Source organism: Sesamum indicum, linkage group LG10 (assembly GCF_026168435.1).
Source record: "Sesamum indicum cultivar Baizhima isolate 11 linkage group LG10, ASM2616843v1, whole genome shotgun sequence".
In the NCBI taxonomy this organism is placed as follows: Eukaryota; Viridiplantae; Streptophyta; class Magnoliopsida; order Lamiales; family Pedaliaceae; genus Sesamum; species Sesamum indicum.
Window position 1 is genome coordinate 17,346,415 of NC_142666.1, and position 21,667 is coordinate 17,368,081.

General features: G+C 34.8%; 3 protein-coding genes across 3 annotated transcripts; 1 reads left to right on the forward strand and 2 right to left on the reverse strand.

Annotated features, from left to right (window-relative positions):
- Positions 1–1,035: 1,035 nt before the first annotated feature.
- LOC105171859 (uncharacterized) lies at positions 1,036–4,363 on the reverse strand. Its single transcript, XM_011093106.3, has 8 exons — positions 4,141–4,363; positions 3,381–3,461; positions 3,154–3,242; positions 2,985–3,059; positions 2,785–2,879; positions 2,564–2,680; positions 2,407–2,469; positions 1,036–1,446 (listed from the first exon to the last, which is right to left on the reverse strand). Exons 1-8 carry the CDS (start codon positions 4,261–4,263, stop codon positions 1,337–1,339), a joined length of 753 nt encoding a protein of 250 aa, XP_011091408.2. The 5' UTR covers positions 4,264–4,363; the 3' UTR covers positions 1,036–1,336.
- A 2,521-nt stretch (positions 4,364–6,884) lies between these two features.
- On the forward strand, positions 6,885–16,885 carry LOC105171857 (Protein kinase superfamily protein). The gene is made up of 13 exons (XM_011093104.3): positions 6,885–7,372; positions 8,060–8,209; positions 9,045–9,215; positions 10,816–10,959; positions 11,617–11,722; positions 11,884–12,032; positions 12,116–12,241; positions 12,362–12,505; positions 13,744–13,831; positions 14,129–14,502; positions 15,047–15,364; positions 15,645–15,869; positions 16,522–16,885. The coding sequence occupies exons 1-13, from the start codon at positions 7,133–7,135 to the stop codon at positions 16,654–16,656; spliced, it is 2,370 nt and encodes a 789-aa protein (XP_011091406.2). The 5' UTR covers positions 6,885–7,132; the 3' UTR covers positions 16,657–16,885.
- Positions 16,823–18,651, reverse strand: LOC105171858 (Tetratricopeptide repeat (TPR)-like superfamily protein). Its single transcript, XM_011093105.3, has one exon. The coding sequence runs from the start codon at positions 18,500–18,502 to the stop codon at positions 17,234–17,236; it is 1,269 nt and encodes a 422-aa protein (XP_011091407.2). The 5' UTR covers positions 18,503–18,651; the 3' UTR covers positions 16,823–17,233.
- Between the last annotated feature and the right edge of the window lie 3,016 nt (positions 18,652–21,667).

The following is a 21,667-nucleotide window of genomic DNA, read 5'->3' on the forward strand; positions in this document are numbered from 1 at the left end:
GCATTGGATTTGAAACGTTCCCAATCAAGGATCTCGAGAATGAGCATTAAGTGTCATATGGAAATCTGCAATAGGAGCCGCATTCATTTGATTTATAACTAAATAGAAAGAATTTATATTTTTCTCTAATAAATGGACAGAATTATTTATAACTAAACAATGATTTCTTAAGCAAATTTAAAATTTAAGGAGCATTAATGTACTTCTAGATTATGACATGACAAAATGGGTTTCGGGTGTGCATAATTTATCTTTAGATCTATTTATGACCTAAATTCATAAACAAGGCTCCAATATAGTTTAGACAGACCTTAAGTCATTTATATACGTGACCTGAAAAGTAAGAAATGGTAAGAACAATACCGAGAAGATCCCAATATAACTTTTCAATACTTAAGTTAATAAACTTGTATATAGAAAATGAGTAAAATCTGAAATAAAATGCTTGGTGCAAATGAGTATTTTGTAGGGGGGGGGGGGAAGTAATTAAATCCTATTTTAATTTTAAAATTTTAATAAGCTCTATTAATTTTAATTTATATTAACTACAAAATTATCATTATTGCATTTTATAATCAAGCTTCATTATCTTACTTTATCTAGACAGTTCAACAAATTACTTTTATGATAAAATACAATATTTTATAAACTCTAAAAATATTTTATGAAATATACAAATTTACAAAATCGTTTTACTAAGTTTAGCTAAATGCCCTCTTAATATACACTACATAAAGTTAGTAATAGTGACAAAATATATGTATTACGAGACGAAATATTTCTGTTTCTCACTAACAAATTTTCATAATTTGAATATTGACATTAGCGAAAATTTTTCACTAACAATTTAAAATATTTTTTAAAAAAAAACATAACAAAAAAATTAAAATAAATAAATAAAACTTTCTCACATATGGAGTGTAGATGAAAACTAAAATATGAAACGCGACACTAATTTGAAATACAAGATTCGGACTTTAAATATGTCACCTAATAAGTAGCAGAAAAAAACACGAAAGAAAAATAAATAGAAAATGAGTTCCAAGTGCACATAATAATTTATATAAATGAAACTTATCTTTATATGTTATTACAAAATTTGCACTGATACAAACATGGAATGGAAGGGATTATAGCAGAAAAACAAGACCAAGAGAAATGACTCTTGAAAAAGAAACAGACTATGGAACAGTAACCTGCAATCTTATAATCAAACAGACAAATCTGCTGCTGAAAGTGAACAAATAAGTTGCTGCTTAAGGTTTCCAGTATACATTTTTTCTGATAGATATGTTTACCATCTGCAATAGACTGCAAATGGGGATTCCTTTTTGAACTATGCTTGATTGTCACCGGCCCGTCCTCTGCCACCCATTCTTCCACGTCCATAGCTGTAACCCCGACCTCTGCCCCTCCCGCCGCCTCTGCCTCTTTCATATCCGGCGTCTGTTACGATTACAAAGTACAATAAGTATAACAATAGCATCCGAAGCTCAAAAAATATGGGATATTCAGATCTGAAATGTGATGGTTTTTCCACCAAAATGCACTGGTTTTGTGCCATTTCGCATCTTTGTCGGGCTAAACCGATCATATCCATGAAATTTGATGGCTCTTTGTAAACTTTCATGTGACAGATAGGCCTGAAAAATAAATCAAGCTATTCGATACTCTATTGAATTTTATCGATAAAACCTCATTTGAGTTCATCTCGTTGAACTTAACAAACTAAATTTGAACAGAACTTTTTGTTCGATAAGCTTCGAGCTTGATTAGATTAGTGAAAAAATAATAAAAATATATTTAAAATATCAAATTACTCAAGCTCCACTATGTTTGATCCAATTAAAACTCGTTTAAGTTCGAATAGATAAAAAATGAAACCACGTTAAAACACAATTTTTCAAGCTCGATAATGATTCAAACAAGTTTGATCAATGATGTGTTCGGCTCAACTTGCATCATTTAGAGCCCTAGTGACAAAAAAGGAGAAGCAAGAGAGCATCAAACTAAGAATTTAGTATTCTCGTGTGTGCGAAAACACAGGCAGTAAAGATTAGGATTGAGTGGATCTGCCGACCTTGCAAATCTAATGTAATCCTGAATTCAAACACATCCTCGTATACAAGCTAAGAAACATATAGGCCAAATATCCATGTAATCTACACTTTGTCGTAGAACTCTTAGACGTTAACTATGTACCTCTCAAGTCTCAAATATCACAACTATAGTAATATAGGTTCTTAATCTATCAGCTTTGCCAGTAACCCAAATTGCAGCCCCATATCTTTGCCTGAATTCATTTGGTTTTCTTAATTAACATTGATTATATTATAGTTGGCAACAAGAAACACAATATTCCAAGAAAAGAGATGAAAACAGTGACCCAAGATTATGTAAACTTACCACGGTATCCCCAGCCTCTGCCTCGTCCCCTCCCTTGACCCCAATTTTGATATCCAATGTTTTCTGCAAGAGGAATAGAACAGTAAGAACAGAGACTAATTGCAAAACAGAGCAACTCCACCAAAATCACAAGTACATAGATATACTAGATCAGCACCTTGATAGTAACTATATCCACCACTGGCTCGACCACGCCCTCTGCCTCTGCCTCGGCCTCTACCTCCACCTCTACCTCTACCTCTACCACTACTGAGCCTTCCATCCCGGACATTATCTAGGCATCACAAAAAATTTCAGTAAGATGGTTAATAAGTAAGACTCTCTACATAATGGACAAAATGCTTAATCTGAAAAATAGAAACAAAGTATTCATGGTACCTTCACCAGCATCTGCAGATGACAGAGTAGATGGATTGGTTTGCTGCTCTTGCTGATTTTCATCGTTTGCTTGCTTCAAAGTTGGAGCTTGGTACCTATATCATAAAAATCTACCTGTTTCATCTATGCACCAAAAAGAGAAACATAACTGATATAAAACACATTTTCCTCAATGTAATGGGATAGCAGCTTGTATTTACCCTGGAGAATTCTTGTTCAGCTCAATAGTTGACAAAGTAATAGCAATTAGAGAGACTTGGCGTTTCATTTCCAAGCTGAAAGACAAGGACATCAACAGAAATTGTTAGCCGGCACCACTGCAAGTATACATTTTTTGGTATTCTCAGTAACTCAAATGAAGGAACTTACGGATTTAGGCCCTCTTCAATGGGCTCATAGGCATCAGTTATAGTTGTCGAGCTAGTTGATATATTTTGATGTAATCCAGGGATCCTCTTCTGTATTTATGCACATCTACAAATGTTAATGTTGATATATAGTTTCATACATATACAAACACTAAACAGAAATTTGATTATAGATAAAGGATTTCTATGAATTCCTAGATGCTAAGTCAAGAGTCATTTTAACAGGACCTTTATAAGCTCCGCAATGGCCACAGCCTTACTAATAGCCTGCCCCATCGCCTTCAGTATAATCTCCTTCTCGTGCTTGTCCTGAACATCATAATAGAAATATCCACAAGTATTGATATCAATGCAATAAAGCAGTACAAGATACCAAATTTCAAAAATTCAAAAAGTCACGGAGATAAAAGAACATCAACAAAGGACAAGAACAAGAAAACATGATTCCAAAGCTAAAATCATCACCATATCTCAATCACCAACATTGTCATCATTATTCCCCTAGGTGAAAAACAAAACCATCTCCATTTTCCCAAACATAGCACAACTAGTAACATCTAATTCACGAAACTTGAGCCGTATATAACATGATTTCATTTTCACTCAATTCATATGTCCTCATATAAGCTTAAGATAAAAGCAAGATATGTACTCAAACCCCATATAATTAGTAGGTTTACCAATATAAACCTTGAAATTACAAATAGAAGTACATGTATCTTTCTATTCATCTTTTCATTGACTGCTGAGAATTCCAACTGAAACTAAGCAATTCCCTTAACTTCAAAAGCTCATTTCCTCAATAGCTTTGGATGCCCAAACAACCCATAAAACTCTTGCAACATAGAAACTCGGAGACCCTCTTCAAGACTCAATTTTTTTCACTAACAACCATTAACCGAATCAAATCAGCCCCACAAAACCACTTCATGAAGAAGCAGTAAGTCTGAATAACAGAAGCAAGAGGCTGCAAGAGTATGAGAAAAACCTGGAACAAAGAGGTAGCATAAGTGATATAATTGCGAATGAGACCCTGAGCTGTGACTCTAATTTCATTCTCGTTAATGGGCTGCTCTGGTTTCGGCTTCTCCACCCTCTGGTACCTCTCCATTCTTCTCCTTTCACTCGCAGACTGTGTGTGTTTCTGGAGGATTCTTTTTTGCTTCGTTCGGTTTGGGAAATAGCGGCAATGCGAATAAGTAGAGACAAGTGTTTTTGAAAGAGCACTGCCTCGAGGTTTTTCTGACTCTATGTCATGGCAAAATGTTGACTTCCAATTATGCCCTCGGCCGAATTGGTAATTTCGTCTCTATCCACTTTCAAGTTATCATGAAATGTTATCAAGTGAGGTACTTAAACAACAAGCACATTTATTAAATAATTCAATCTAATTAGCCTAATCTAGCTTCGGTTTATCGTTTACTTCTAGTTATGGGGGCTTGGGATTATTATTACTTCCGAACTTATTTACTGTTTGACTTTAAATTATTTGTTGAGTCAATCTCATTTGAACAAAATGGTGAAAATATCTTCTTGTTTAAACTTTTAATAACATATTACGCAGGCTCACACTCCACCACGTACCTACCACTATAAGAATGTAGCGTCACCAAATCAAATTACTCAACCACACGCCACCACCGGCCACCTCATATCAACCACGGATTCAGATGCCACCCTCAACCCTAGTCAAGCGCCAATCGACAGCCTTCTCAAACACGAGTGCCACGTTCTCATCCGACTCCCCCACCAGCAGGTGCCACATTCTGGGATAAATCCTCAATGTCTTGTCCTTGTTGGTGGCGCTATTGTAGAGATTCTTCATGTAGGCAGAGGCACAAACAATGTCGTCACCGTCGTGCCCGATTAGAAACGGCACATCGACATTATTGAACTTGCCTTGCGTCTTGCCGCACACATGCAGTAACTCCTATGTTGTGGCTGCGTACGACCTTAGTAATGGCTGCCTCGGGTTGGCTAGCGCCAGCTTCTGCTTTCACTAGACTTCTTCATTGATAAACAATAGGGTAAAGTCCAAATTTGAACAAGTATATATATCAAACTGGAGTCCAGTTGCTAGTATAATTATTAAAACGGTTAATTATACTTAAACCCCTTTAAAATTATAAAATTACACTTTACTCAAAAAGGTTTTAAAATTAGATTTATATCACCTTCGGAAATTCATCATGTATATCTAATCTCCTTTTATTAGAGTCGGAATAACTGACTTTAGTAAAAAAAAAAATACATAAAATTTTTAATTTTATTTTTCACTCAACATTTCCCTGTAATATTTTTTACACTTATAATGGGGTAAGTATAATATATATATAATCAAAAGGTGTAATTATAATAAAATATTGCTCCCAAATTATAATTATTGGATAGAAATTAGTCATAGATGAATGAAAAAACGAGTCATCTTTTGGTACTTTTTTTTACTTTCTGTATATGGAGTGAGATTAACATCATTATTACATTTATTCTTGAAAATGTCTTGTTCAAGTATTTCATCTAATACCTCAAGAAATGTGTGCAACAATGATGTCCACCTCACCCCATGTATAGAAAATAAAAAGAACAAAAAAGTTACTGGTTTTTCCATTCATAAATGACAACTTTTTAATCAACGGCTATAATTCAAAAATAATATTTCATTGCAAATACATCCTTTTGATTTTATTTATATTACATTTATCATCTTATAAATGTAAAAATATTACACAAGAATATTAAATGAGAGGTCAAATTAAAAGTTAATGTACTATTTTTTGCCAATATCAGTATTTTCATCCAAATCCTAATGAAGGGTCAGGTATAAATAGATAATTTTTGGAAGGAGCATACGTATAATTTTAAAATATTTTTACAAAAAATAATATAATTTCATATTTTAGAGGGGACTAAGTGCAGGCAAATGAGAGAGAACAGACAACAGAGTGGGAGCAAGAAATAGAGGGATTTGCTTACTTAATTTACATTTTCTTGTGTTACATACAATTGGGGGTAAAAAAGTAAATAATTCAATTATTCTTCATATTATAAGGAAAAGTAAACATGGGATTGGTTTAATCCTACAAAGACAATTAAATCAAATAAACTCATACAATTAATACTAAGTTTAATAAAACTCAAATTTAATATTATAGAACTTTAAGCTTCAATTTTATCACTTCAACCAAACATTATTACCTATTAAAATATTAAAAAAATAGACCTAGCATAATTAATATAGTTATATAACTAATTATTCATTGATTTAAAAATATACATAATTAAAGAATTACACGATAAATAATTTTATGATGATTTAAGTTTTCTTAGATTTGTTAACTTGAATTTCAGATAGATGAATTGATAATAATCCAATTGAATTGGGAGAAAAAATAGAAATATTTTTTTTGGATCCAAATTGCGTAAATAGACTCATGTGCATTGATGGGTAGAAACCCTACCGAAGTATCATTTTTATTTTGTAGTAGATTTGGACGTGGGAGTGTGTCTATTAATATGCATTTCAATTGAAATTGTTTTGTTCTAATTGTTGTCAATATGTAATATATATAAAATAAAGTCCTTAGAATGAAATAAAGTTTTTAGTAATTGAAGATGAGAATAAATTGCAGCAAATGAAAAACATGTAACCATGTAAAAATGAACGGCAACAAGGCTTGCTCAGAATCGCGCCAACATAACTGAATACTCACAAAAACTTTTCCTTTGCTCACATTCTTCCACGTATCCGCCCAACTACCAGACCCCCCTGCCTACCCCCTTCTTGAGCTGCTCATTTTATAGTTCACACTGTCAGCAAATCACCAAAAACCACGCACAGCACACAGTGAAATTTGGCTTTTCTTTCGCCGTGGGCCAAAATTTTCACTCTTTTGCTCCACAATTTGCGTTTCTGCTAGGACCTCTCCACGTACGGGCGCGAAGGAAGTAGGAATTTGATTTTTTGTTGACAAGGTTCCGCCATGGACGCAGCTGCGCAGCTCGTCTACTGCGGAATCGATCCTCTGTATCGCACCTCGCGGTTTTCTTCTGCCGTTTTGAATAGCAAGGCAAGGAATTCCAGGTTTTTTCCAAGAATTAAGAAAAACGCCGTTGTGAAGGCCATTGCTACCGAACCTAGACCGTCCGACACTAAGCCTCCAACAGTCGTTAATGGGTCTCCCAAAACGGCGTCGTACAAGCCCATCAACGGTGCATCTCCTGTAGGTTCTAATAACTTTTTCTTTTTTTTGAGTTTTATAAAGTTGTGTTAAATTTTTGAGTTTGTTAAGAAAACTAGCTATTGTTGGAAGTTGTTGACTTTTTCCAATTTTGTTAAAGAAAAAAAAAGTTATTTGGGTTTTGGAGATTTTGGTCATGCTGAGTGATGAAGAGATGAGACTTTTAGAGTTCTTCTTTTGTTTCAGGTTTTATCTTTCTCTGTTGGTGGCTGATTGGTTGAAGTTTACTGACTAATAGTTCTAGTAGTTTGACTAATTGGAAATGAAGCAGCAGAGGGGAGAAAATAAAACTGCAGTATTTATATGATTATGTTCACCCAATATCATAAGAATGTAAAAAAATCCATCTTTCCTGAAATAAAGAAGATAGTTGAATTAAGAAACAATTAATGAAAGTAAATTTGAACATAGGATCAAGTTTGAATTATAGAGATAATCTCATCTCTGTAAGATTTAATCTCCGTTTTTCTTCTATTTTTAGTCACATAAGAAATGAAAAGACCAGAGGTGTGTAGTTCAAATCTCCATATAGATGCATAAAGTTGACCCTTGTTAACGCTGTTCTGATGAAATATAACTAGAACAACCAAGTTATTTGTTACTTTATTTGTGTCTATATGATGGACTCTGGGTGATGATTCTTGATGCTTTGTGATTGGGAAATGGCAGAGAATTCAAGATGTCTCGCAGGAGATCAAACGGGTAAGGGCGCAGATGGAAGAAAATGAAGAGTTGGCTATCCTTATGAGGGGGCTTCGGGGTCAGAATTTGAAGGACACATTGTTTGCTGATGACAATATCAAGCTCCGTCTAGTTGAGGTTAGTCACATGAATTTCGTGATTATTTTGATAGTTTGATTGCTTTTCTAGATGTTTATTTTCTTTTCACTTTTATGATTTCTCTTCCTAATTGATAAATGATAATGATTTGTTAAGGATCTCCACTGCTAATATTGGAACTTGCCCTTGAGTATAATCATGGAAGTAAGGTCAATAAGCCTAACTATGCTGCATGTTTTGTGCTTTATGGTAGGCCCATAATGATGACTCAGATTTGTTATTTTATCTTTTTCATGATTTTTTACACTCACCTTCTGCTGTGATTCTCATTATGGATTGTCATGTTTATATTAGACCTGTATGTTCTGTTGCGTAGATCATATACTGTTTTAGGTACTACAATTTTGCTGCTTCAAGCAATTAGAGAGTTCTGATTTGATCCATTGTTTTGGTAACTTTGGAATTAGCATGAGTTATGGCTTAGAATTTTTTGTATTGCGCTCAATTATGTGAGAAGCTTGAAACATTTGCCATGTGATTCGCCAAAACAAGATGAAATGCTACATGTCTTGTTACTTGTAATACTCGTAATTGTTACAGATTTTTAATGAGATTAAATGAAATAGGGGGCATCAATTTTCTGACATGCTTTTGTTGATATGTACTAACACATCTTGTTACTTGTAAAACTCTGGATGTTCTAAATTGTTAAAGAAATAAATTAAAATATGTACATATAACTTCCATATACTTTTATTTGTTGAAAATACTATGCTGTGACATCTGAATTTGCATCCTGCTTTTAGGTTGTGGAGGACAGTTCTTTTGTTTGAAAACTTGTAATAATAATGACATGAACCTCTTTTTCCTTCAGGTTGATGAGAGCAGTGAGTTTTTGCCATTAGTGTATGATCCAGATAGCATTGCAGCTTATTGGGGAAAGCGACCACGTGCAGTTGCTACTCGTATCGTTCAGTTAATGTCTGTTGCTGGAGGCTTTCTCTCTCGTCTTGCCTGGGATCTGATAAATAATAAGATAAAAGAGGCAAGGTTTCAGTTCCTTTATTCTTTGATTTGCCAGCATGCATTTGGTTCTATGTGAAAATCTATGAAAGAATTAGCAATAAGTTCTGGTTTGTCGTTTTGTTATGGATTGGAAGACTGAGGGTGATGTTTCTTGATTCAAATCATCTTTCAGAAATTGATTTAGTTTCTTTTTACTGAACATCTCACATGGTCAAGGGGTGCCATTTCTAAATCTCTTGGAAATTGTGGGACACCATGAATAAGCATGATTTGTCTCAGAGGAGCATTGCCCACTTAAGAGAAAGAAAAAGGTGACAATGTTAATGGGTTTCCAAGGAGGCTAGTGATTGAAAAGAATTGCAAGGAATGATATTTCAATAGAGGTCTGGACTTCAGAGGTTGGTTTTGTTCACAAACATTTGTGGAGGCTTTTATGCTCTAGCTTTGTAGATACATGCTAAAAGCTTTATTACGGGAGGCCTTCTCTGATCCTTCAACAGTGGAAATATCTGATTGATCACTACGTAGAAATGCTTCCACTTTTGAAGTTCAATCCAGTTTGGAAATCCATTTGGAATTGGAGGGCAACTGTTCTTGGGGACCATCTTTTGATTGATTCCCCCCAAAGTGATTGAGGTCCAAGACGCTTCTTTAGAGCATCACAGAGAACGTGTTGATTATATGGCTTTATACACTAACATGAAACTCCCTCCTAAAGAGGAGAAGTTCTACAGTGCAAGTATCTTTTAGGCATGTTAAGGAATATTTTAGGCATGCTCAGGACATCGAATGCATTTAGATGGCTGCTATGAATTATATCTTCTAGGCTGTGGAAACAACCTTGAGAAATCATGCTTTGGTCATTGCTCATTAAGAAACAAGTATTAAACCAGATAATCAGATTATGTGCAACTTTGAAGATCTGTTTTTGGTTATCTATATAGAATACTTTCCAATGCAAACTATGTAATTTAAATTTTCGAGGAGATGTTCAAATATTTCACCACCTCAGTACCTACAATCAAGCTGTAGTAGTTTTATGTGAGAAAAGTCAACGGGGAAACCATATTGTTTCTTACATTTACAATCGAAGAAAATAGCATGAATGGAGTCAAAGTCTTTCCAGTGCCAAGGCCTCTGTCAGTGCCTTGAACTTATAACACTTAAACTTTGGAGGATTTTCTCCACTTCAAGAGGAAAGAAAAAAGAAACAGAATGAATAATTTCTGAGACCGCATAAGCTCTTCCGCTTTTTCTCTTTACATGTTTTTGGATTTTGGAATGAGCACTGATACTCAAATCCATGTCGATGTTGAACGGTTATTCTGTGAACCCAAATGGATGGACTATCACTCAGGCCATACCATCTTTTGCAGTAGTCCAAAGAGGAAAGTTGAGTATAATAATAGGGATGCTGACCAGAAGAATGTACCTCATGTCAGTCATGGATGGAATGTGTTCTTTTTGAATAATTATAAAATAAATCATGTTTACTCAAGCTGACCAAATTTTACTGCAATTATATACTTTTACATTATTGAATTAGGTGAGTGTTGCTGGTTAAATTTTACTCCATGATTTTTACCAGAGCCGAAATCTCAGTCTTTGTTTTTACACAGAATGAGGTCGCTCGTGCCATTGAATTGAGGGAGATAGTTACCTCTTTGGGTCCAGCATACATAAAACTTGGGCAAGCGTTGAGCATCCGACCTGATATACTGTCACCTTCTGCAATGGTTGAACTACAGAAGCTTTGTGATAAGGTAGAAAATTACATTTTTGTTGTCTCTTTGAACTTACATTTCAGTGATGTGCTGGACTATCTACTGCTGGCAGCAACCTTCCTCCCCTCAAGTCATGGTATAAAGTTAGATGGCTAGACTTAGGAAGATAGAAAACTTTTACCAGTGAAATAAGAACTCACTGGGGGCTTTTGATGCACTCAATTAAGTGTTCCTTTCTTTGTCAGTTATATTCTTGACCAACCATTATGCGCACACTTAAGATTCCAGTTGGGATCTGGGATTTCTTACTATTGTCACAGTGCACTTGCACATATATTCTGCTGTGAAGAATCATATTCCTTACTTTAACCTCAAAGGATATATATATTCATTTGAGAACTCTGATTCCATCTCTTCAAAACATAGGGAGGTAATCGAGGTCAGCATGTGAACTTCTTTACTTCCCTGAGCTGTTAGTTCCACCAGATATGAGATGTACTAAACTGATTGATTCCATTTCGTCCTCCACCTCTGAGTTCGTAATATTCCTGCCAAAAGCTTTTCCCTACACTGAACTTCACCTTAAAATGTCAAGGAAGGATTCAAACAATAATCAAGAGGAAAGATTTTAATTATATTTTTTTGTGTATATCTGTATTCTCCGGCAACTAGTTTCTAAGACTATCATGTTTGTAGGTTCCATCATTTCCCGATGATGTTGCTATGGCTCTTATTGAAGAGGAGCTTGGACAGCCATGGAATAATATCTACTCTGAACTTTCTGCTTCCCCTATTGCCGCTGGTAATCTTAATCGGTTAAAGTTTTTGTTTCCATTTTTTTTGCATAAAATTTCAGTGGATCTTTTAGGTTATCTTATGTTTCAGAATATCATTCTGTATTCTTAGTTTGTGCAAGTACCTGAAGGTTATATATTGTCTTCTTCTCTTGGAAATTTATTGCAGCATCCCTCGGTCAGGTCTATAAAGGCCGGCTAAAAGAAAATGGGGATTTGGTAGCTGTTAAGGTACAGAGGCCTTTTGTTCTTGAGACTGTGACCGTTGATTTGTTTATTATAAGGAACTTGGGTCTTGTTCTTCGTAAATTTCCTCAGGTACGATTGTACTTGTTCCTTTCTTGTATTTCTTGAAGAGGTATGAATATACTTGATATTGAGTGAGATCTAAATTTTGTTAGATCTCCATCGATGTTGTTGGATTGGTTGACGAATGGGCTGCCCGTTTCTTTGAGGAGCTTGATTATGTTAATGAGGGGGAAAATGGAACATTATTTGCTGAAATGATGAAAAAAGACCTTCCCCAGGTAATTTTTCTGTAAAATTTGGCTCAAATGAGATTTCTTATCCAGCAAAATCAACTGATTACTGATCCATGAAATAAGGAATCTTCCCACGATTTGACGGCTCTTAAAGCTGTTTTCTAGGTAGTTGTGCCGAAGACATACCACAAATACACTGCAAGGAAGGTTCTTACAACACAATGGATAGAAGGAGAGAAGCTTTCACAAAGTACTGAAAGCGATGTTGGAGAACTGGTAAATGTTGGAGTTATATGCTACCTTAAGCAGGTAATTGTCTTATTTAGTTAATGAAACTTATTATTTGGAAATTCGAGATGCCTTTCAATGTATTGAGAAAAGTATTATTGGGTTCAGGAGATATCATATAGCTCTGAAAGAGTGATTAGTTTATCCATGTTGAACTTTGCCTAAATTTTTTGTATACTATAGCACCTTTTCGTTGGCTGGTTTCCTTTCAAAGGTCTTTAGTACTTGTCTCTATGTAAAAGCGTAGTTCGCTTGTACCATAGACTTCTGATTACAATATAGTTTCCATCTATATTGTCTACCATAGAACGGCTTATATGGATTGGCACAAATCTTATTATTGAGACTTCAAACAGTGAAATATATATGCACTTCTACGAAATAGGACATTATTCATGAACATCTCTTGAAGGAATGTAAGAGATTTAAATTGCGAAACAAGGGAGTATTCTATGGAAGTACTTCTTAATTAAATATTGGAATCTTTTATGAGTTCATCTACTTTTGTGTGTTGTAAAGAAAAAGAGCACTATATCCTGTTAGCAGCAAAGTTTACAGAAATTAATAGTTTCCAAGATGGGTAAAGGATAAAAATTTATTATCAGTTTGGTATATCCCTAGACAAATATCATAGTTTTGACTGAGAGAAGGCAGAAATTTGGTAAAGCGTCAAGGTTGCTCGAGCAGAAAAGGAGCGTTGTTGGCGTACATTGCTCCATATTATATACCTACTGGCTGGTGTTTTAGGATGTGTCCTCTGAAGAAGATGATACAAAGTGACATTCAATGCTGAGTGCCAATTCATGGTTATGGAGGAAATTGACAGTACTTGTTGGAAATCAGACTACGATACAATGGGCCTAGGAGTTTATTTGTCATTGCTGAAGATGTTATGAGTGGAATTGTTTAAAACTGTTGCAACTGGAGCTTATCTTAACATCTTAATTGGAGTGAATAATACACTGCATAATGTATCTATTAACTTGATCAGCGAAGACCCATTATATGTAATATTGGTGAATTCAATATTTGAAGAACTTGTTCAAACACCCATTCGTTGGGGATTTCTCCTAAATATTGCTACAAATAATTCTAACTCCTGAATTAATAAAGACATGGTTGATGCATCGGAAGTGTAGTCTCTCTAAAAAACTAACATACTGTTGCTATATAAATCTCCACATTAAGAAGATCAACCAATGATGCATCCATAGATTGATTTGATATCTTAACTTACTCAGTTCTGTTCCAATCTGCAGCTGCTTGACACAGGTTTCTTCCATGCTGATCCACATCCAGGAAATTTAATTCGGACTCCAGATGGGAAGCTTGCTATACTGGATTTTGGTAATTTATTTATCACTCTACCTTATAGGTTAACATGCTTTTTGCAGTGAAATTTACCTTTTAATAGCTTAGACTCAGACATCAGTATTTACCCCATCCTAGACATACTTGAAAGTTGGGTTGTTCCTCACAGGATTTGTTTATTCCATCTCCAATCTCCTGAAATTAACGTATTGCCTTCGGCCTGCTGAAATTGTGTATAGATTAATGTGTAATCTATATACCAGTATTTTTCTGATTTTTGTGTGCCATTTGGTGGTTCTCTCTTTTGTGTTATTAACTGCATCGAAATGGCAGGCTTGGTGACAAAATTGACGGATGATCAGAAATATGGCATGATTGAAGCTATTGCTCACCTTATTCATCGAGATTATGCTGCTATCGTAAAAGATTTTGTGAAACTTGGTTTTATTCCAGAAGGAGTTAACTTAGAACCCATTTTGCCTGTGCTGGCAAAGGTTTTTGATCAGGCACTTGAAGGTGGTGGAGCAAAAAATATCAACTTTCAGGAGTTGGCTTCAGATTTAGCACAAATAACATTTGATTATCCATTCAGAATACCACCTTATTTTGCACTTATAATTAGAGCAATTGGGGTGCTGGAGGGCATAGCTTTGGTGGGAAATCCTGATTTTGCCATTGTGGATGAAGCCTATCCGTATATCGCACAGGTCAGAAATACAACTCCTAGACTGTGCCACTATTAGAATGTGATGTCCAATATTGACTTGGTTGAAATGACTTTATAAATAGTCTGCAAAGCTCCGTCAATCTTTCAATTTTCCATGTAGTTAAATATTACACTTTCATGTGGTAGCTCCCATCAAACTAATGCATGCACAAGGAGCAAGTTGCTACTGTGACAATTTAGATATTATCAATCAACGCTGATTAGTAGTAATGACAGAAATGATAAGAGATCTCAGATGGCATTGATCTTTCATAAGATGCCAACCCCCTGAACAATAACTTAATCCTTACACATAGACAAATATGGATACTTGGAACTACCACAATTTCCGTGATCGTCTATTAAATTGATATTTATGCATCCAAACACACACTATTGATTCACATGTATGTTTCTATGCATGTTATTTCTATGACTCCAGCTGTTCTAATGTTTATTAAGCTTATTGTGCACAGTTCTCTTCCTTTGGTTTTTACATTAATAATTTTCTCAAGTTGGTGTTTCTTCTTTTTTGTACATATCAGAGGCTACTGACTGACGAATCCCCACGCCTTAGATCTGCTTTACGCTACACAATATATGGGAAATCTGGCGTTTTTGATGCTGAAAGATTTATTGATGTCATGCAAGCTTTTGAGAATTTCATAGATGCAGCAAAGAGCGGAGGTGGAGAAAATCTAAACGGAAGAATGGCGGAGCTCGGCGTTCTGCAAAATCAAACAAATATGCTTCCTGGTTTTGTGGGCAGTGCTTCTCAAACACAGCCAATTCAAACAAGAGCAGCCTTGGGATTTTTACTATCTGATGAGGGGAACTTTTTTCGAGAATTTCTATTAGACGAGGTATATTCACTTCCCAAAATAGGATTGTTCTTATGTTGATGGTTAACATCTATGTTTGCTGATTTTATTTATTAGAGGACCTCTATTTAATGGTCAAGATATTGTATGACGGTGATAACCAAACATATAAATTTCTCATACTTGTATAAACTTGGAGAAAAAGACATTGGGTAGTAGTGAATAACTCCAGAAAACGTCAAGATCTCTTAATGTTTTGATTATTTCTACCAATAGATTTATGTGGTCCTATTAATGTTATTCTGGGTTGACTTATGAACAGATTGTGAAGGGCATAGATGCTGTAACAAGGGAACAGCTAGTTCAGATAATGGCTTTTCTTGGAATTAGGAATGTATCCCCCGTTTTTAGCTTGGTTCCTACTTTCGGACCTATCAGGACAGCTGCACTTCTTCCCACAATAACCGAGGAAGACAAAGTCATACTGAATAATGTTCAGAAAATTGTTGGATTCTTAGCTGCTGGAACTGCAGCTTCGTCAAATCAGGTAACTACAAGTTTCTCATCCTTCATATCGGTCACACAGTGCCAGAGTTTCATAGTTTTATAATTCAAGATGAGCAATGGAGATGCTCGAAGTAGGTGCTATGGCATCTATTGGCATAACTGCTCATGGACATTCTCCACTACTGGGAACAGGTTTATGTTTGAATTTTCTTTCTGATATGAGGATGCCCGTTTCTATAAATATAGAAACGATCACTAAAATTTGCGAGACATACGAGGTAGCCATGGGATACAGGAGGTCTGTAATCCTTGGTGTAAAATCCATGTGGATGCCCACAAAGTGATTTCACTCTTACCCATGAGAAATGAAGACGATGGTTCCAAAAATGCATTTCTAGGACTCCCTGGGATTGCTTCATTTAACTGTTTTTACATAGAGTAAACTTGACTTTAGTAGAAACCCATCCATCATAACTCTACAAGTTCAATGATAATTCAATGGTGCAGATTAGTATTTTCGCATTGCATATCCAGAAGAAATTTTGAAATTGTTTTAACAGCAAATTTGCATATGCATCTTCTGTTCACTGGACAGTACGACATAGAATGCATCTGATCTGCCGACATTCTAACTTTTCCAGCCCGTGGCCATCATATTAACATCTTAAAGAAGATCTTCTCTGCTTCTACAGGGTGTAAATGTTCCTCAAGTGATCCAAGAGCTACTTCCAGTGCTGCCCGGAATCTCTGCCAAAGTTCTTCCTGAGGTGCTTAGTCGGTTATCATCACGAGTATTGGCACGGGTAATCCGTGATGCACTGCTGTAACCAGAAAATGGTGGCATTTTGCTTAAAGTTGGTTATTTACACATACATTTATTACAGAGTTATATGTTATATATAGTGCTGAACTTTCAAGCAACTATGGACCGGCTGATGGATTACTCAGATTCCCATGGAATCTTGATCTTGTATATGATGACAGTCAACTTAATGACTTGGTAACTGTAAATTTACTGACCAGAATACAATATAAAAGCTGACATGATTTCCCCTATTCTAGACTCTGATTTATTCTTTTTGAGACATTTAAAAATGCACAAGGGTTCAGCTGTTTTTCTTCGGTAGACACAGTATCACTTTGCTTGTTCTCCCGGCATTAAAAAATGTGCAACGCCCGAGTTTGGTATAACTTGTTCATCTCAACTGTAATGCATGAGTGGGCAATCAAAAGCCGACCAAAGGCATGCCTTTTCTTCTATTCTTCCTCTTCAATTTTGCCCAGATCTTGCTTTCGACGTTATAATGGAGTTCCTTGAGGCTATTGGTGCATGGCATCTCAGAAGAGAAACCATTTTATCACAAGAAGTCGATTTCACAGTATTGTTGTTGCTCTATGAACACGTCATAACATGGGAAAATCTGATGACTTTGTATCAAGCGACTGGGCCAGACAGGACTCCATCTCAAACAGGTAAAGATAATGCTCAAGGCTAGGTTTAATACCGTAACTCTCAATCATGTAATGGAAGTATTTACAACCCTTCTCAATGTTGTTCGTCTGCAGGCAAGCACATAAAACGCCTATGAAAGTTATTGCATCAGGTTTGATGCTCAACCTCTCCATCTCCTGAAAAAGTGCAAGGGCTTCTTCACCACGCCCATGAACGCCAAGACTAGTAATCATTGCATTCCATGTAGCTACACTCTTACTTTCCATGTTTCCAAACACTCGTTTTGCATATTCCAAACTACCACATTTGCTATACATGTCGATGAGAGCAGTCCCAAGGAAAACCCCAACCTCAAACCCATTCTTGATTGCAAAGTCGTGAACCCAACAGCCCAATTTAAGACTCCCTAATTCAGCACAAGCCATCAAGAGGCCAACCAGTGTATACTCATTCGGCTTTATGTTATCACGCTGCATTTGTGCAAATAGTTCAAAAGCCTTCTCCGGTTTCTCACTTTTAGCATAACCGTTTATCATTGCAGTCCAAGAAACTACATTTTTCACCGGCATTTTGTCAAACATGTGTTGCGCTAAATCTATTCTTCCATTGGAAACAAGCCCAGCGATCATCGTAGTCCAGGAGACAATAGTCCTCACGCGCATTTTATCAAACACCTTCAGCCCCTCACTTAAATTCCCACACGTCAAATACAAATCCATCAAAACGTTATCCAGGTATACATCTCCAGAAAACCCCGTCTTAACAGCAAACCCATAAACCTCCCTCGCCTTCTCAATGCAACAACAAGCCAAACATGCTTTCATCACAAACGGGAACGTGAACTTATCCACATCAACACCCCGGCAAATCATCAAATTATAGAAAATAATAGCTCGAAGTGAGCAATCATTCACAGTGTATGCTCTGATAAGCAAATTCCAAGCAAACGTTGATGGGTTTTCAATCTGTTCAAAGACTAAAGTGGCGTAATCCAGCTTCCCATAGGAAGAGCAAAGCCGAATCAATCTTGTGACAATTACTTGATGCCGATGGAGGCTGCTTCGGATTATCCTCGCATGTATTTGCTTCATTTGCTTAAAACTCGTGCATCTCTCGAGAAATACGAGGGCGTCTTCCGGAGTGAAACTCGGCCTAGCGCTTGAGCGAAAATTCCTCGCAGGCAAAACATCGAGAGTGCTCAATGAAAAGCATGCTAACATTATTGAGTAATAAGTGTTTGAGTTAATCTCTGACAGAGAGTAGAGGATGAAGTGTATAAAGGTCGGGGCAGCGAAAAAGTACTACTCTCATGAGCACATTTCCAGGAGAAATCTCTTGTAGTTTGCAAAGGGTGAAATTAAAGCCTTCCACACACAGATGGTTAAAAAGTAGCGGTGAACTTATTTATTTCATTTAATAATGCTGATCTTCCATCGAGCTTGCATGCATATGATAAATAATATTTAATATTTTAAAATAGATTATAAATAAAAAAATAATAAATTTAGAAATCACATTTCAACAAAAAAATAAATAAAATCAACTTAAAATATTATCAACACAACAAAAAAATTAGTGTAGTAGTGTTAAAATGACGTAAAGTCCCTTTTTTTTTAAAAAAAGAGTAAGGACAATTAATGTTTAAAATTACCAAGTAGAGGTGTAATTGGTGTGCCAGTGCTACCAACCACGTTTGTGAGTGTAAATGACATTTTTTTTTATATTAATATAGATATACATGCATGTCATGGATATATTATTTATTTTATTTACAAAAAGATTTTATAAACTTGATCACATATATTAAATAGAGTAGAACATTGTTGTTCCAAAGAAAATAGAACTTATTGAATGATTGCTACCCCCAACTTAAAATGGTATATCTTGAATCTTTAATACAAAACTTACAAAAAACACATCATTGTTAGAACTACGCTAGGGAAGCCTCGACAATGGCCCTCTAATGTTTTCAAAATTGGACCGAGGATCGAACCGGTCAAGCTATTGAGTCATTGGTCCGACAGATCAGATAGAATAAAAAAATTAGTTCACCAAGAAAATAGTGGGTAGCAAACGGTTATGCCCATCACATGGAGGGTCAATATTTATAGAGGAAGCCTTATTGAACGATTTCACTTGTGTCATTGACATTAAAATGATTAATTGTCATAGTTATCCATACACATTAGGGTTTTGTAGATCTTAAAGGTCGAGTCATAGAGACTTAATATTAAGATTTCAAAACTTGTCCGAAGGTCGATCGTACATTGTTGGGAAGGTGTAAGAAACTATTATAAACAATAATTGAGGTACCGGAGCAAGGTCCCAAAGTCTTTGAATTAAAAAAAAAATAAAATCCAAAGCTTGTCTTAAGATTAGAGGTATTTAGCAAGAAGGTTGTAAAGAGACCTTCATAATCTATCCCCACATCAAAGATATAATAGGATTTTAAATAAACAGTCCAATTAAATCAGTTGGTGATTGTACAACACCTCTAATTGTTCATCTCCAATGATGGCCCAATAGTCCCTTAATTGATTATGAAATAATGAATTATAGGATGACTTATTCTGAAATAATTATTTTCAATAAGAATAATTATGACATTTGGATTCATAATTTTGATAATTGATTACACAATCACAAATTGTGGTTGAATTTTAAAACTAACATCTCAAGTAATCTTGTCAGAATTTAATAGGTATAAGCTTTTGTGAACAAGTAATTTTGGTATAGTTTAATTTCATGTAGAGGTTTCTAAAAAATGGTAAACGCCTTCGTCCACGCATCTTCGATTTTTTTGGTGTGTCGATAATGCTTTTAAGTTGATTTTATTTTTTTTTAAAATATGATGCGTTGTTTATAAATTATATTCTGATTTATAATATATTTTAAAATATAAAAAATATTATTTATTATGTATAAATAGAAATAACATTCCATGACGAAGAATAAGATAAGAGTGAGCAAGAACGTCATCACGGATTACTTGTAATCAAAATGATTTTGTCCTCTCCTTTGCAGTTTTGTTCATCTATCCTCTCTTTGGTTTTTCAAATATGATAATCATAAAATTATTAAAAATTGATTTTCTAAATGTATATTAGAAAAAGGGATAATCACACTCCCCTTTTCTAAAATTTAGTATAATTTATATAAATTTCTTGTAGTTTAGAAAATTACATCTAGCTAGTACTTCAGAACGTTTGTTCCCGTCTAATAAATAAATCCGTCATTAGTTAAAATGCATTGAATTTGCTGATACTGATAAAAAAATTGAACGAAAATTGATGTTTACACTCGATTGACTGATTATTAATCGTGAAGATATATCTCCTCATATGCATTAGCGCGTGAAAGACGTATGATGATGATTTGGTAATAAAAAGATTCAGTTGATTTGCAATAAGTCAATAACAAATCAATTGGAGGTTAATATAGATTTATTTTTTATTTTTTATTAATATCAACAAATTCGGTAAATTTTGACTGATGTAAAAATTTATTTGTTAGATGAAAGCAAACTTCAAAAGTATTACACGTAATTTTCCAAACAAAAGAGTTAATTATCCCTTAAGAAAACAAAAATACGTGTAAGTGTGTGTGTGTGTGTGTTTGTGCTTATCTCTAAACCGACCGAGTCCATAGATAGAACCATTAATTATGAAAATCACATAACAGGCCTACGTTCGGTATTCAAATGTGTGGATACGATTAGGACTGCGTTTGCTTAGGAAGGGAAGGACAAAAATCAGCAAAAGATTAACTTTTATCATATTAATTGAATTGAGATATTGTTTAATTTAGAGTAAATTATAATAAGCTTTTATGAGATTTGACATAATTATAAATACTCTCTTATTATTTAAAAATTATAATTTAATGCAATTTATCCCATGTATTATTGCAAATGAACAAATTACTCTTATATAAAAAAAATACCGATTTATCTCTCTCCATTTTCTAAAGTAGAGCAATTCACCCAGCCTCCTCATCTAAGAAGGTAAATTGCATCATTTTAAAAGAATATAGGGAAGTATTTTGCTAATTTTTTTATAGGGGTAATTTATTAATTTGCAATATCATAGGGGGTTGCTTGTAATTTTTTCCAAATGTTTATCAATAACCTCTTGATTTTAACAATCGTCTAACAACTAACTCAATTTTGTTAGTCTTCTTAGGTTCTCATCTATTTTTTTTAATAGTAAACCGACGGGTTAGAGCAAAATTGACAACTTCAGGCTCTACCTAAAGACACCAAATATCAAGAGATATTTATAAATTTTCAAACAACAAAGAGTACTCGTTGACGCCGGATCTCATTAGAACTCATCGTAATTTTTCTTTTAATTTATTAAAATATTAATATTATCTTATAATTACTT